This window comes from Brachycentrus maculatus, unplaced genomic scaffold (assembly GCF_059751285.1).
Source record: "Brachycentrus maculatus isolate JH-2025_06_01 unplaced genomic scaffold, ASM5975128v1 h1tg000292l, whole genome shotgun sequence".
Classification (NCBI taxonomy): domain Eukaryota; kingdom Metazoa; phylum Arthropoda; class Insecta; order Trichoptera; family Brachycentridae; genus Brachycentrus; species Brachycentrus maculatus.
In genome coordinates, this window is record NW_028281043.1 from 443,641 (window position 1) to 462,101 (window position 18,461).

Below are 18,461 nucleotides of genomic sequence, written 5' to 3' on the forward strand. Positions count from 1 at the left end.
AATAAAGATGTTTTATTTAAATCTGTGTTGGAAACAGGAGGGACAATCTAGTGTGGGCCAATCAAGAACTTCTCAGCATTTGCTCATTGGGAGGAAACCATGTAAAACTCCTCGGGAGAAGGCGTACTGTTGACTGTCGTAAGCAGACCTTCCGTTCCACTAGAAGAGGGTTGGCATTTTCTTCCTAGTTTCGTTTATTTTACCAATGTCCTTTACTATTTTTATCATGTATGATACCACCTCTCGTGACAGTTCCTTATGAACTATCACGGATCCGATGTCAGATTGGTCCTCACCCAGACTCCTGCAACGCGCCTTATTTATTTATTCAAACATATAACTAACATAAGTAACATATCGCTCACTCCTTTCAAGAACGTCATAAATCAAAAATCGTCAATTTTCAGTTGTGCATGTTTTCGGAATGCCCATAAAATGTACCACATCCCAGCAAAAGAGGCATATTTTTAACTTAACATTTACCCGCTACAGGGCAAAAAGTGTTGTTTTGCATTTTGAAGAAAAGGTATTGTTTAATTATTTTTTTTAAATATGCTTAATATTTTTCAAATGGAGAAAAAACCTTCAGGTTTTACCTGAAAACATCTGTTGCACAGTAAAAAGTTCAATAAATGACTTGATATTTATTTTTAATACATTGTATTTTATTTTTAAACTTTAAAAACGTTCTTCTGAAAAATTGAGTTTTTTTATTTATGACGTTCTTGAAAGGAGTGAGCGATATATGATATTACCGATCAGTAATTTCCTTTTCTCATTTTGAGACATAGGATTAAGGTTAACAAGACTGGACAACAGTGAGAAAGTAAAAAAAAAAACAAGAAAACAATTAATTTTTCGATTAGACTTCTAAAAATTGCTATACTGCCATATTGCCATAGGTTACAAATCTCTTGGAACAATTCGGAGAATGTGACCACTTTTTTAATTCAAATTAATTTATTTTGAATATTTATCGATTTGACTTCTAAAAAGTACTACAAAATAAGGTTATCTCGTCGAGCAATTTTTAATTGTGAAAATTTAAAAGTTTGCATTAATTTTGTCTGATGTATTTACTAATTAGACTTCTAAAAAGTGCTACAAAATAAGTTTATGTTTTTCGGGCAATTTGAGAATGTGACCATTTTTTAAATTTATATAAATTTTGTCTTGTACATTTATCGATTAAACTTCTAAAAAGTGCAACAAAATATAGTTATCTCTTCGGGCAATTTGAGTTGAATTTTGTCTCATATATTTATCGATAACACTTCTTGTACAGAATATATGTACACTTAAAATATGTACCAACCAACTATGAAAAGACTTTAATAATGGATCTCGACTAATGGTGTCGGCGTGAACTTTGTTATTACCACTTCTTTTGCAAAATAATTGAAATTTAAGTGTGTTAATTAAAAGCCAAATATACAAATTCTGTTAACTGAGTGATTTAAGACATTTGATATATATTTTAATTAATTAGCAGAAGAGTGGTATATATATATATATATATATATATATATATATATATATATATATATATATATATATATATATATACATATATATATATATATATATATATATATATATATATATATATATATATATATATATATATATATATATATATATATATATATATATATATATATATATATATATATATATATATTTATATATATATATTTTATTTATTGTTTCGGCATTAACTTTGTGGTAAGACATGTTACAATAATTAAAGAAAACACTTTGTTTTTTACCACTTGAGTTTTATTAAAGACTACATGTTTCAGAAGTTAAACTTCCATCATTCAGGTCTGTATAATAACTAAAATATAAAATATAAAATTTTTCTATAAATAAGGAGAGGGGAAAGTAAGGGGAAGGGGTTAGTCAAGGAACGGAGTTTGAAAACAAAGGAAAAATTGAAAGCAATGGCGAAGAATATTGTTTCAAAATTCTTCGCCATTGCTTTCAATTTTTCCTTTGTTTTCAAACTCCGTTCCTTGACTAACCCCTTCCCCTTACTTTCCCCTCTCCTTATTTATAGAAAAAATTTATATTTTATATTTTAGTTATTATACAGACCTGAATGATGGAAGTTTAACTTCTGAAACATGTAGTCTTTAATAAAACTTAAGTGGTAAAAAACAAAGTGTTTTCTTTAATTATTATATATATATATATATATATATATATATATGTATATATATATATATATATATATATATATATATATATATATATATAAATATATATATATATATATATATATATATATATATATATATATATATATATATATATATATATATATATATATATATATATATATATATATATATATATATATATATATATATATATATATATATATATATATATATATATATATATATATATATATATATATATATATATATATATATATATATATATATATATATATATTTATATATATATATATATATATTTATATATATATATATATATATATATATATATATATATATATATATATATATATATATATATATATATATATATATATATATATATATATATATATATATATATATATATATATATATATATATATATATATATATATATATATGCATTGCTGTGGCTCAGACTAATTAGTTGAAAAAGTGATAAATAGAGAGCACAAATCTCTAACATATTTAATTTTACAATGCTAAAAAGTGAAATTAAACACACACACGTATGTTCTGTATCATGAGATTGATCATATATCTAGGAGTTACAAAAAAATTAATAGTGTGGTTGTCAATTATGGGTAGAATGGCGAATGTTTCACGTGTTTAAAGTGATCACTTAACTAGCCTATGACAGTTCATAAGCCCTATTAATATATTATACTAAATATTCAGACTAACACATTATTCTTTATCTATGGTGAGATGTCATAAAAAATGTAAACCAAAGTTGAACATTTCCTCTCCAAGATTTTAACGTATTCAGTTATTTTTTGCAAATTCCTTTACTGTGTTTCGGTCTTGCACATTTGCGATGACAGTCACGTCACATCTTGGCGTGTGCTATGATTTTTCCAGTTATTTTTTTATTGCAGATGTCATCGTCATAGCTATATAAAAAATTGGACCTAATATTCTCCTTTATTACATACCATTATTGCTGGTCAAGTAAGAATCGAATCAGTGGCTCAATTATTTGAGACGTTTGTGCTCGATTCGTATGCAGTTTAGGACTGTGTGGCTTTCGTCAAAATATTTTAATTTTGATACTGTTGAAGATAATCAAATAATTGACCTCTAAAATGTGGTTGTTTGAGAGATAATTAATTACATTAGTTGTGCATGTTTTTGGAATGCCCAAAAAATGTTTTATATCCCAGCAAAAGAGGCATGTTTTTAGCTTAAAATTTACCCGCTACAGGGCAGAAAATGTTGTTTTTTGCATTTTGAAGAAAAGGTATTGTTTAATCATTTTTTTTAAATTTATTAAATATTTTTCAAATGGAGAAAAAATATTAAGATTTTACCTAAAAAGATGTGTTGCACAGTAAAAAGTTCAATAAGTGGCTTGATATTTATTTTTAATACATTGCGTTATATTTTTAAACTTTAAAAACGTTCTCCTGAAAAATCAAGTTTTTTGATTTATGACGTTCTTGAAAGGAATGAGCGATATCACAATAGAAGTTTTAAAAAGTTTTACTTTGTGGATCCAGGAGCACAGAAACTGACAGAGTATTTTTTTGTGGACATATTTAATTGTTGGTTAGTTAGTATAGAATATATTTGAAGCCTTAAGAAGATTTTCTTAATGTATTTTATCCCAGGAGCACATAAATGGACCGAGTAATTTTTCATGATAATATTTAGCTGTCGGTTCTTCAGTATAGAATACTCGGACATTTGAAACCTTAAAAAAATCTTCATGGATTTCATATCAGGCGCACAGAAATTGACGGAGTAATTTTTCATGGAAATATTTAGCTGTCGGCTCTCCAGTATAGGTACGTTACAAGCCTTAAGAACATTTTTTCATGGATTTTATACCAAGCGCACAGAAATCGACGGGATAATTTTTCGTGGACAATTTCGTTTGATCAGTAAAGAATATATTTGAAGCCCTAAAATATTTTTCTTGTGGAATTTACCAAGAGTACAGAAAGTGACGAAGTAATTTTTCATGGACATATTTATTTGTTTGTTAGCAAGAAAGGAAAAATATATTTGAAGCTTTACGAAGATTTTCTTTATGGATTTTTAACCAGGCGCACAGATATCGACGGAGTAATTTTCATGACATTTAGTAGTTGGTTTTGCGTGTGTGTTTTTTTTATTTCATTTTGTTTATATTTATTTTAATCTACCTTGTATTATATTTATATGTTGTATTTATTTATTTATTCAGTTGTCTTCTTACGAAATAGTTATCGCATCATTATATTCTCTCCAACTTCATACAGCGTGGAGTTGTTAAAAGAAAGCTGAAAATAGACTGAATGCTGTCGAAATGCAATATCTCAAAAGAATGTGCGGTAAAATGATGTATTATACATATTCGAGTCGTCAATACAATTAAGAAAGGTGTGTTGAGATGGTTCGGGCATGTGAATCGAATGAGTGAAGAAAGACCAGTAAAATAAATTTATGTGTTTTAGTTTGTAATAGAAGCAGAGGAGAAACGAAGAAAATTGGTACTCCTGCATATACCATAAATCTCATGACGCGTAATTGCATACATCTAAATAAAGAAGTCTCTGCTAAATAAAATCTGACGCAAAATTAATATGATTACTTATCTGACGATTTTTTTTCAAAATTGGATTTTTTTCGGTATAAATATCTACATAAATTAAGAACTAATTTATGAAAAGAGGTCATAAGGTCGTGACTGACTCAATGCAAGGGACTTTAACCGGAACATGAGCTATTGACCTATTCAGATCACACCCATTTATATTGATGTGTAATTTAGATACGCCTTTTTACTTAAAATTAACCTGAAAAGGTTGTGTCTTCAATCAAAGTGCAATTTAATTGACAGTCCTCAAATATTATTGACCAAAAACTGTTTAAAATTTAGAAAGAATATAGGGTAAGGTTGTTCCTTAAATTTCTCAGTGTGATGTCACCATGTTCAGGTAAAGGCTACCTATACTCCACATACAGAATTCATCTCTTTGAATGTATCTAAATCATTTGGCTGTTGAAACAGTTCTGAAACCCCAAGGTAGGTCCATTTTTATAGTTCTTAACCATGACAGTCCCTCAATCATTTTCCCGCTACCTTCCCTAAAATTATGATTTTGAGGAACTCAAACTTTGCCTCTTTTTATGTGACTTTATATTTTCTATATACATATTGTCCGCCTCCATAGTGTAATTGTCAAATAAATATGTGATTATTCACCCTAATACGTATTTATTCAATATAACCCTGGACTCACTGAAACCCTGGATCACCTTTCCTTCGTGTGTAAAAAATCAAGGTAACTCTGCGTTTATATGATGCAGTGCCTCATGCACCATCGGATGCGGATAAGGGTTTGAAGATGAACAAGAAGTTCTGGAATATATTGCAGTTGCAACATTTTAACTACGTAGTGTCGATAACTTTGGTTTAACAACTGGTTTTAAATACCAAATTAGAAATGAAAGTCTAGAAGTAAAGTGAAATTCATCTTCGTTTCATTGATAAAACATTACAAAAATGTTAATAATAAGTAGTGATTGTCCTGACGAAGAGACGGGTACGAAACCGGTAGACATACAAATCTCGGTGAGTGGTTATACTCGTATACTATATTATTAATATTTTTGTAAATAAAATAAATAAGTATAAATGACTAACAAAAAAATGCTTTTAGTGTTAATAATATTGAGAATATGATAAAACATTAACATAACGTATGTAATTGTTCCACAGTTTTTTTTTTTAAGTGACATTGACATTTCGTTTATTATTATCAAATTCTATCATCTAACAATTAATTTTTAAACATAAATGGGCCACCAAATACTGGCATATTAAAAATGATTGTTTTCATCTTTTGGAGGGCATTGTTCATTATTATTATTAAAATACAATCACGCCCTCTTTCGATGTTCTCGGCGTCGCGTCGCTTCGGATGGCTCCGCGCTTTATGGCATCGCCTAGCGAAAGTTTATTGTTTGAGAATGTGGTTAACCTTATGATGAACAAGGTGGTAAAGGTTACAATCAACTGTCACGGCTCGCTCCAGTCACAGATACACTCTCAACTTAATGTCACCATTCCAATATGAACTATGACCCACTCTTCATGACTTTGGAGAAAAAAACGCCGTAATACCTTATGCATTAATAGGGCGTTTGTCCACTACACGGAATTACACAGAATTTTACCGTCCGGCACAAGCGAGTGTTTTTGCCAAGAATTTTTACTCATGAATTACATGAAATTATAGTAACTTTAAACATAAAGAGTAAATCCACTCACGAGTAGGCAAAAGCTATGAAACTAATAAAGTTGAAGCCTGAGTAGGGACATGAAAAACGGTGTTACATAAGCTGTATCTAGATTTCAGAGTCACTTGGACGTTAGGTAATTTAAAAAAAAAAAAACGTCAGTTAGCGTTTTAAAACGACGATTGGCTTGGATTGGCTTGTGCTTTTGTCCATCTTTATTCGAATCGGTGCTCTTGATCGGTGCGTGAGCACGTTGCGCGTAAATTCGATAAAGCTAAACTGTCGTAGTCGCTTTCATTTTTCAAATCCGGACTGCCGGACGGTCAAATTCCGTTTAGTGGACAATCGCCCATAGGGTATTGTCACTCGAGAGGAATATCTAATATAACATACTCAACATATAAAGGATTGTGTACGACTCGTTTTGTGTTTATAACAGCCAATTTAATCAATATTTTCATTCATCATTTTCTTTTGCAAAATTCGCCTTCGTAAAAACGTTGTTTTCGTAAGTTGGTAACGAATGACGTCACAGAAACGTATCCACGCTACTACTATTACAGCTCTATAGAGCAGATACATAAAGAGATACGCCCCATAACACACCCGATGACGTAAAATTTGATGACGTATAGCGGTGTAAGTTTTTCGTTTTATTAAAATATCTAAAGTCTAAGCCTCCATATCTCCCTAGCTTCTCTACAGATTTCAATAAGAATGTATCCGATGGTCTTGTGATTTTTCAGCTTAATTTTTTAGCCAATAATAACACACCATGAGAATGATCCATTCAAATCTCTGGTGACATATAATATAAAACAAGATTTATATCATATTATTTTGACATCTCAACATAGATGAAGAAGAATATGGAAGTCTGGGCATTTACGGGGGTTACGACCGTCATAGGCTGGTTTAAAATATCCTTTTCATTTTATTATTTAAGCTTATAATTTGTTATCGCTTTATATCCATTTAAAAATTTAATATTTCAAAATTTAATATGCCGAAATGCAATATCTAAGACGAATGTGCCGCCAAACGATGATAGATGTTCAAATGGCGAAATAAGGAAATATGCAAGGCTGAGATAAGCATTATATATCAAATTAAGAAAGGTGTAGGTATTGAGATGGTTTGAACATGCTGAACGAATGGGTGAGGAAAGAACGGTAAAACAAATTTATGAGGCGATTGTTGTTGGAAATAGGAGCAGAAGGCCGAGGAAAACTTACTATGATCAAGTATGTCAAGTACTTGAAAGCGGTCAGGTCAGGAGTCGCAATAATCGGCAGGTATGTATAAGGAAGAGCAAAAAATGATAATACAGAGTGGTGTGGCATTAAATTATTTATGCTTTCCTCTGCAAGGGAAGTGGCGAGATGGTTAGTTTGTTATTTACAATATTCCATAGTCAAAACAATTGTGCCGAGTCATATATATATACATATAATCAAAGGGACAATCCAATCTTGATATATAAACATTTAAAATTACTACCGGTACGTGGAATATTGTGGATGAGTACCATCGTTGAACAGCAAACTAGACAAAAATATCGAAATCCTTTTGTACACAACCATGATACACGATTTACACACAACGAAGGTTTGATAGTCCCAAGAATTAACAATAAATATGGGAGTCGAACACTGCAATATATCGTTCCGAACATTTTTAATTTGTTGCCGACGGATGTTAGAGGTCAAAATAAAATATGGAACAAAGGCAAAATAAAGGAATGGGTAATTGATCAAGAGTTAATTTATGAAAATTGTAAAATGTTTACCAAATATTCTTAATTTTTTTCTGTTTTTTGTGTCTATATTAGGTTAAAATCGTTAAAAACAATAAAAAATGTAAGAAAAAAGAACTCCACCGACAAGACACACAAGGTGGCTTAGTGGGTCTCTGCAAAAAAATACTAAATACGTATAAATTATGATTTCAGTAAATGTATATAAAAAAATAAAAATAAAATTTTTAAAGATTTTGAAATTTATTTTCATATTTATAAACACCGTAATAATTATTAATTTGATTCTGATACAAAAAACGCAATTTTATTTATTTTATTATCAAACTTATTTTACAAAATAAACTAACATTGGCGTGCTTATTGCCAAGAAGCAATATCCTCCAGTCAACCAAAAACAGAATGGTGATACAGGTCAAGGTTTATACCTTATACAGTTGTTTGAAAATTAGTGGGCAGATACTGTTTGTTCATAAGTAAAACGAAAAAATAAGATATAAGATGCATTATGAATAATTTTATCAAGTAGGCGACTTCATGTAAATTTGTTTCAATATTGTTTACTTTTGTTCCTACCGCGCTCAAAACTAAGCATTAGCACCGTTACATAGCGTTTTATGACTTAAAAACGATTTACAATATTACAAATACGTTATTTATTTATACCATATGGTGTATATATGGTTTATCATTGAGAATCTTATGATAAAAATATGTTTTACTCGTACATGTTATAGTATAAAATTTATGTGTAGGGATTTTTAAAACCATCTTCGATCGCAAAAAAAACTTTATTAAAAAATTTGTGAAACATAGGAGAATGCGAAATTTAAAATTAATTCAACAAAGGAAAGTGGACAAAATCATATTTTTCTATGATAACTCTTACTGGATGTTGCGCTCATCAAAGGGTTTTAACAATGATTTTACGTTCTTATTATAAAATTATACAAAATTATATATTTATGCTTTCTTTTATAACTGTATACAAAGCTTAACCTAAAAAAAAATAGAGTTGTGTTTAAGTGAAGAGATGAAAAGATAAACAGTTGACCCCGTTAATTTCAAGAGTAAAAACCGAATGTACTGATTTACATATGGCAGCATTTATTTAGTACACACTTAGTTCCTTTCTGGCAACATCGACCGGCATGGAGCAATACAAACGTCAAAACGTCAATAAACATGACGGGCGGTAGGCCTCGGCGATGTTTTCGTTTTGCAGAATATTTAATGTTTTGAGACGTACTTGTTAAGAGAATGAAAACCGATATTAATTCAACAAATTTATTATTTATTTTTGTGTATGTAAATTTTTAAACACATAGGTAAGTGAACCGACTTATGAAAATACAATTTCAAGTTTAGTTTTTTCGTACGAATTTGAAAGATCTTTCCTTCTTGGGCAAGTGCTATTTGGTGTTTTATTTTATTTTAACAATATTAATTGTTAAATTTTTGTTTGAAAACGTAATTCCATGCCTTTTTCCTTATAGATATGTTTTCAAATTGTGAAATCACGATGAATTTAAACTTCATCTGGACTCGTGAAATCCAATGTCCTCTTTTTTGCTTTCGTTGAATTTTCAACGACCGAAATGAATTGATTGTGAATTAGAACTATGTTTGGTAAGAAATTTACAGTACAGGCCGATCTGAACTTGGGTTTTGTGAGTTGTTAAAATTGAATCTATTTCTAATTTTTAATGGTATTCTTTCAAACACCGACACTTCGCACTACGAACGATTAAGTTTAAGCTAGTATTATTAACACATTTTTTGTGAGCGGTTTTTTCATCAACCCCGACCCTAATTAGTATACTAATTAGAATCGTATACTAATCACAAGTAACCGCAAACCCAACTACGATCTGTACACTTTTTTTAGGTGCCTAGCGCTGTACCAAAAGTAAGCAAATAGTCAATCATAAGTGTCTCCCGCTCCCTACTTATGGTATGTTAAAGACGTTTTCAAGCGTTTCCCGCAAACAATGTGTTAAGGAAGTCTTGCATTTTGAAGAAGTGGTCTCTCGCCATTTCTATCCTGATCTTCATCTTTAGAAAATGGCCCCACAGGTCATAAAGCCAACAGCCCAGATATTTAGAGTCCTTCTTTAATTAGTGAACTAAGCTTAATTACAACATTTTGAGTATGTCCAAATACTTTTTGGTCTGGTTTATCTCCAATTATAGGAGTAATTTTTTCATATTATTTTTTAACATCTCAACACAGATGGAAGTCTAGGCATTTACGTATATTTTGCTGGATATTTTCTGGCATTTTTCATGTATATGATTATAATCCAGGATTCGGACCTCACTTACAAATAAAACAGTTTCTGCTCAGTAAAAAACTTCTTCATCTCACCAATAGATGTCTCTACTGAAATTCTGGTGATTCAAGTACAGCTTCGAAATTGGATCATATTTATATAATTTTTAAGAATTTGACTAGTGTGGTTGACAATCATTGGTAGAATATGACCGTGTAAGGCCTGTAAATGCCCGGACTTCCATATTCTTCTTCATCTGTGTTGAGATGTCAAAAATAATAAGGTTAATTAAATTAATATTTTTGTTTGTTTGTTTCAGCAGTTAGGAGTAGAAAGTTTTACAAACGACATTTTTAAAGAATCGCATAAGCCAGGATGGCATTATGGTTGGCTTTAGCCTGTTTTGAATTCTGATTATGGAATTTGCAATTTAGGTGTTTTAGTATTTTACTGAAGTAATACAATTAGTTGAAAAAAGAAGACAAAATGGCAATATTTAAATGGAGATTCATCAAGTTCCCAAGGACTTGGAGGTAAGATTCATGACAAAATCTGTCAAAATGCAGTGGGAAGCACATTTGGCTACTGTACTTGGAGGCCCTGGTTTCGATTCCCAGGGGGTCAAAATAAACATTAGTGGCTTTTCAGTCTACTATACATACACTTATTTAAGTATTACTTTAGACTGGTGCCTGAAGCGCAGGATTGATCGCCTTGCCTCCATGTAGGTAACGATCATGATAGCACTGTCAATACAATGTAGTCGGTGCTCATTGTACCACTGGGTGCAGATAATGGCAGTGATGTGCTGCTAATATCTTAGCAACAGGCTCGCATTTTGGTAAACACATAAGATGCAGCAAATATTCAGTAGTTATTTGTATTCGCCGTGGTTTAAATGTATGGTATTGGGCATAATATTCGGCTGAGATACTGCCAACCGCGTGGAATGCCAATCTAAATAATTTTTTAACCCATAGCAGCACATCGCTGTATAAGGGTTTGATGAAGAATGAGAAGAATTATTTATTAAATCATAATATTGCTTATTTTATGAAAGAAAAATGTACAACATTTTGAGTGTGTCCAAATACTTGTTCACAAAATCTGGATTATCTCCAATTACAGGAGTTACAGAAGAGAACAAGTATTTGGAAACATTCAAAATGTTGTAAATAAATTATCTGGTCAAATTATAAGCTTAAATAATAAAAATTAAAATGATATTTTCTGGCATTTCTCATGTGTGTGATTATAATCCAGGATTCGGACCTCACATACTAATAAAAGAGTTTCTGCTTAACAAAAAGCTTCTTTTTATCTCACCAATAGATGTCTCTTGTGAAGTTCTAGTGATTCAAGAACAATGTTTCAAAATTGGTTCATATATATATAGAACTTCCAAGAATTTGAGTAGTGTGGTTGTCAATAATGAGTAGAATTGGTGAATGTTACACGTGTGTAAAGTGATCACTTAAACCAGCCTATGACAATCGTCGGCCCCGTAAATGCCCAGACTTCCATATTCTTCTTCATCTTTGATGAGATGTCAAAATATAATATGAAAGAAAAATGAGTCATGACAATAATAAGAATGAAACAATGGCAGATTATCATTATCCTCAGACTCCCACATGGCAAACCAGTGCGTAGGGACTTTACAATTGTTTAATATTTCTATAATAACACTTCTTTACAGGCGAAAATACTTAAGGGCTTGGAAGGAATGGAAATTAACTGTTGATTCCCTTACATACAATCATCATATGAATGCCAACTACGCCACCGATGTAGCTCTGGAACCCATCTTTTGGTTTGTAGATAATTTTGCAGGTGCACTTGGCAAGGTATGAAAATATGTAATTTATATATCGCTCACTCCTTTCAAGAACGTCATAAATCAAAAAACTTGATTTTTCAGGAGAATGTTTTGAAAGTTTAAAAATGTAATACAACGTATTCAAAATAAACATCAAGCCACTTATTGAACTTTTTACTTTGCAACAGATTTTTTTAGGTAAAACCTGAAGGTTTTTTCTCCCTTTGAAAAATATTTAGTATACTTAAAAAAGTAATTAAACAAAACCTTTTCTTCAAAATGCAAAAACAACACTTTCTGCCCTGTAGCAGGTAAATATTAAGTTAAAAATATGCCGCTTATGCTGGGATATAGTAAATTTTCTGGGCATTCCGAAAACATGCACAACAGAAAATTAACGATTTTTGATTTATGACGTTCATGAAAGAAGTGAGCGATATGTTTAATAAAACTTAACGGTATAATAGATCAGTGGCCGGCAAAACGTGGCTTGACAGCTGCAACCAATGATGAACATTATACAAGTGTATAATGTGATTACAGTTAAGCCAGCCAAATACCGGGTCTTGATGCTTAGACTTCCTTATAGACTATAAGATGTTTAATCTGAAGTTGAGACACTTACATTGATATATCATCCGTAAGATGAATAATCCAGTGTAAATTTACTAACCATCCAATTTTATACTATTTACTACAAATTAATCTACTCTTTTGTCAACATATTGTTGTCGGGCGGACTGCATGCTAATTAGTTCCAGGAGTAAGCGTTTTATTTTATTTTATTATTTTTACATATTTTGCAAAAATTCTTTGTCATACCTTTGAAAATATATATATAAATAACATATTGTTGAAAATTTGTTTGACTTATATTTTTATTTGTACATTGCATGTGTGTTGAAAGTGCAATTTTTTGTTTACTTTTATGGTTTTTAGTTGTTGATCAAAACCAATATTCTTGTAATTATTCACTATACAAGATAGTTTGAATATTGCGGCTTTTGTCATGTAAACCCACTTTACTGTCTCCATCACAGAGCAATATGTCCAGTGCTCAATGTGTGTATGTCCATTGTTTTATGCTATTTCTTTGCAAGTACGCAACCCTCGCTTCCATGGGGGGTCACCTATTTTGTTACCTATAGCTTTTATTACCTGTTTTCAGTTTTTCATATTCGCTGTTTCGATGCTGACTCTTGCGGTTGTGGGAATCGCCTACTGGCTCGGTCTACCATACTGGTGGGAAAGGAGTCCCTCTATGACCGTATTCCTCATGATATTTGGGCATTGGCTCCTTATCAATGTTGTGTTTCATTATTACAAAGCCGTTGTGACTCCTCCAGGAATCCCTCCAGAGGTAAGTACGTCTGCACATTTTCAAAGGCGAAGCAGTTACTAAATTACCATAGATTATCTATAGTTACACTATGGATTATCTGTAGTTTGCATACAGTGCTGAATTTAGAGTAGTATCGGCTTTAAGCTAAAATATAAATACGGCCTATTAATGTTTTTTTTTATTATTTTAAATAATAAAAATATAAAGCACCTTTAAGACAATATTTAAAAAAATGAAGCTTTGTGAATTAGCCAAATATTACTATCATTATTATAAATTAACTACTTTTAATTTACAACCTTTAAAATCTATTCCGCTGTGTGCATACATATATAATACATAGATAATTGAAATTTTTTGACTTTTTCGCATTGAATTTCAGTTCAGACAAAAATTTATGTATTTTATTTTTAGTACATATCTCGTGCAAATAAATAATTTTAAAAATAATTAACGCCACCTCTTGGACATCAGCAAAAACTAATTCCAACACTTTATTTACTTAGTCCCTAGATATCAACACTTTCTATGTACATATACTGTTGTATGTCCCAAATTGTCAATTTCAATGTCAAAAAGTCAATGTGTAATTTAAAACTAACAGTTTTATTTCTGCGACTATTACATTTATATGGTTCATTGGAAATTTATTGCGATAACTCTCCATTATTTTGTCAACTACTTTCATCCTTCTTTTGCCAACTCTTTGCTTCACTTCCATACATTATGTATAAGAGACAGTTTGTTAATTATGTCGAATCTCCTCAAGGTATTCATAGATTTTTTTTGAAATTTTCAACTACAAATATTCACATAGTAAAATTGGCCAAGCTAGGACCAACTTTAATGTAGTAAAAAAAGGTCAATTCGTGTATCATACAGGTATCTTACATGTTCTTCAAATGATTATAAAAAACTTTTTTTTTCTGAAAATGATAGCATTACATTCACTTTTTATAATTCAATATCCATTTTTTTCCATGTACATTTGTTATGTTATTTGCATAACTGACATAAACCGACTGAGTAGGCACATCGAAAATCACAAATGGAATGATGAGATACATCTTCAAATATTGTAAACTAGCTGTATTCGGCCACACGTTGCTGTCGCTCAGTCTGGTGTAAAAGAAAGAAAATATAAAGCTCACATTTCCAATATGCAAAATTTAAAATGCTCTCAAAGCTATGACAATATTAAAAATCTACAAAAACAATAGTGCAATAAAAATATTCAAAATGCTAAATGACAGCAGCTGTCAAGAAGCACGCTGTCCGCAATGAGCAATGTTGCCATGCGCAATGTTTAGTATTGCGTGTGTTGTTACATTTAACAGATGCAATCAGTTTTGGAAAATAAGTTTTTTTTAGCTATGGCAGGTATAAAGAACTATGGGTGTATTCAGATGCAAGATTGCGTAAAAATTTCTAACCAAATCCGTAAACAACTTGACAAGGTATAAGATTTTGAACAAACTAATGTTTACATTTTTTATATAAATAAATAAATACACGCACATATTTGAATGTCACGTTATAATCGCTAAATAACTTGAAGAGATGGAGAAGCAAACAGTTATATTTTAATATATGTAGATGTTTAGATTTATAATATTTGGATAGCTATTTATTTAACTATCTGCTGTAAAAAATCAGTTGCGTTATAAACACACTACAAACATGAATGAAAACTAAATTGACTTGTATGCGACTTTGTTTATTTAGGATGGTTCTGCATTTAAGTGATGATATGCATTTCAAATTTGTTTTTGCTTCTTTAAAATGTGATGTAAAAGGTCTTTGTAAAATATTAATTCCATATTTTTGTGTCGCAGGGGGCGGTCATTTTGGAAGCAGCCAGCATTTGTCGAAAATGTATCTCACCGAAACCCCCTCGCTCCCACCACTGTTCTGTCTGCAACACCTGCATATTGTCTATGGATCACCACTGCCCCTGGCTAAACAACTGCGTGGGTCACTTCAACCGCAGGCACTTCTACCTTTACATGCTATACACACTGATAGGTGTTACTTTCATTATAATTGCCGGAATAGACATCGGGTATGTAGTTCTATGGGTGGGGGACACTACAGCCGTTCCTTCGGATAACGAACCGGACTTGATTGGCCACCCCGTTCGAGTGAATAATTCAGGGGGCTTTGTGCCCGTCTTAGGGCTTCCTGAATATGACACAAACCTGTTACCCAGAGAACACAACCTTCCCGTCCCTGAAATAACCTTTGCGCAAAAAATATCTGCCAACCCAGTGATGAGGAGATCCGTTATTTTTATGGCTTTAATAAACGTGGCAGTGTTCTTCGCTCTCGGGACATTAGTTATTTGGCACGGCAAGCTTATCTCTAAAGGCGAGACGAGCATCGAATCACATATAAATCAAGCGGAGGCAAAAAGGCTCGGGAAAGGTTTTCGAAATCCTTACGATTTTGGATGGAAAAAGAACTGGAAGTTATTTTTAGGCCTCGTCGGTGGTCGATCTATATTTTTTCACTTAATTCTTCCTTCAGCGCATCCCCCTGTTGGCACTGGCCTTATTTGGCATACAGTGCACCAATCTTCGAGAGACTGGCCGTAATTGGATCAACCACCTCAATCTTTAAATTTTTGAAGGGAAATTTTTTAGACAAAAATGAAAAGCTGTCCCCTTTCCAAATCCTACCAGCAGTTGAAAGGAAAGAGTGGGAGAAATGTTTTTACACTCTCCGTTGCATACTTCATAGACAGTCTATGCACATTTTTTTAAAAGGAATAACCCGCAAAGCCTTTACTTTTAGAAGGTTTTCTGCAGGTAGAATAGTATAGATAGGGAAGGTAAATGTGAAAAATACACAAACACTCAGACCGATTGAAAATATATCTTTCTTGAATTTATTTTGCACTTGGCGGGGATCGAACCCATGACGCCAGTTTCGCAGTTGAGCATCTACCCAACTATGCCACGGTACCTATTTTATAATGTGAATTAATGTTTATGGATAAATAAATTTTTCATTAAATTAAGATAGATTTTCTACAAATAAATTCCACATAACCATTTTGTAATCACGAAATAGTAAAATCGTCAATGCATATAATCAACTTTTTCTTAATCCTACAAAGTTTCACGTGTCACGCACATGTTTTTTAAAAATATATGTACAAAAAAATTATGTTTTCTACATAAGGACCAAACAAATAATAATTACCAAAAAGCCAGTAAAACCGAAAGACAGTTAATATGGTGGTATCCCGCTGATACATAATAAAAAATACCGTAAAGAGTGCCCGAGAGATGCCGGAAACGTATGCAATATGGTTTGCAATTACTTTTGTTCTTCGACCATGCGCAGGCAATACAGATAAGTGCTATCCGGCAGGTGCTCTACACCTGTATTAAATACATTCATCGAGTTAGAGCGGATAAAGTGTTATTTATATATTGATGATTTGCCCACCCCATAGAGTGGCCTTAAGAAGGGCTCTCAACCGGGAAACGGACGTTTTTCCACCAACTAGAGTAATTAATTGATATATTGATATTGTATTACCAATTAAGACATCCTTAGCAATAATAATACATATATTGTTGTATTCATATTGTATTACCAATTAATACATCCTTAGCAATAATCTAATACAGTGGTGACCAACCGTATGCCAATTTTTTCACAAACAAGATGCGCTCAACCGTGATTTTTCACCTTCTTACTTTTACCTTTTTGGTTGTAAAATACAGATAGGGGTAAAATCTCTTTAACCTTTTAACCGCGTTAACTTTGTTCCTAAGAGACGCCCGTGCGCGGGGGTATTTCGCCGTTTTTTAAATGATTCTTTTATCATATATTTAGTTAAGAAACGATTTATTTTCCTAAACAAAAACGTTCAATGGGATTCATTGTGCCTTTTTGGTACTCATAATACATGTGTGTCACATTATTCTTGAAATATATCGTAATATAAACAAATAAGATCTTAACATAAATAAATCAAAGCACACATCGTGTGTCACTCTTACCCACTGGCGATGCGTAGCGTCGAGAGCGAGATAGATATAGGGCATGATTATGGCGCGGACTAATTACCGACCGCAAGAAAAATCAGGGATCTGTTCTTTTATTTATCCTTGTGATGTTACAAATTATTAGTCAGATATTTCAACAGATGTCATAAGGCCAACGATTGACGTATTATTTTATCCAAAGTTCCACACCATGAAAAAATTCCTCTAAGTTGAACTGAGGTTCGAAACTTGGAACAATGTAAAAACACAAACGCTTATGTCAGCCGCGTATGGGGCATGTTTTGTTAAAACACATACGGTTATGCGAGCCGCGTGGATCCGGTTAACATGTACGGGAGTATGGCCGTACATCAAAACTTTGCACAAAGGGGTATGGGCATACATGAACGCCCGTGCTTATTACTAAAGCCCGGTGACATTTATTTCTAAAACGGCACTAGTGCTGCCATCTGTTGTTGGAATACTAAAATCACACTTCAGATTTTTTTTTGTCTACCCACAACATTTTACTTCAAACAAGGTTTAAAGAAAACTCTTGAAATAAAATATGGATAATTTGATATAAATCATGTTTACTGGTGTAAATAATTTTTATTATTCAAGAAAATTTGTTACTTGTAGACTATGATATAAAACTATGAAATAAAAAAATAATAAATACATACTCACTCCCCAGATACAGTTTTGTCCACAGAAACTCACTCCTGGACAAAGAAGAAAAGGAATAACTGAATCACACAATTCAATTGATTGATTTGTGCCATTTCAAAAGAGACATGTTTATTGGAGCACTAATCTAC

General features: G+C 31.7%; 1 protein-coding gene across 3 annotated transcripts; it reads left to right on the forward strand.

Moving 5' to 3' along the window:
• The first annotated feature begins 9,360 nt into the window (after positions 1-9,360).
• Positions 9,361-17,466, forward strand: LOC148305037 (palmitoyltransferase ZDHHC16). Of its 3 annotated transcripts, none has more exons than XM_088267323.1 (5): positions 9,361-9,536; positions 10,801-11,014; positions 12,181-12,328; positions 13,469-13,660; positions 15,478-17,466. In XM_088267323.1, exons 2-5 carry the CDS (start codon positions 10,968-10,970, stop codon positions 16,234-16,236), a joined length of 1,146 nt encoding a protein of 381 aa, XP_088123449.1. In that variant the 5' UTR covers positions 9,361-9,536; positions 10,801-10,967; the 3' UTR covers positions 16,237-17,466. The 3 variants fall into 3 exon arrangements, with proteins under 3 accessions (XP_088123449.1, XP_088123450.1, XP_088123451.1); XM_088267324.1 differs by having other exon boundaries at positions 10,804-11,014; XM_088267325.1 differs by having other exon boundaries at positions 9,361-9,512; positions 10,804-11,014.
• Positions 17,467-18,461: the final 995 nt, after the last annotated feature.

Excerpts from the sequence above, each read along its gene's own strand:
- LOC148305037 (XM_088267323.1), top strand. The coding sequence starts at position 10,968 with ATGGCAATATTTAAATGGAGATTCATCAAGTTCCCAAGGACTTGGAG. Across the intron at positions 11,015-12,180 it reads AAGTTCCCAAGGACTTGGAG|GCGAAAATACTTAAGGGCTT; the intron begins GTAAGATTCATG and ends ACTTCTTTACAG. Across the intron at positions 12,329-13,468 it reads TTGCAGGTGCACTTGGCAAG|TTTTTCATATTCGCTGTTTC; the intron begins GTATGAAAATAT and ends ACCTGTTTTCAG.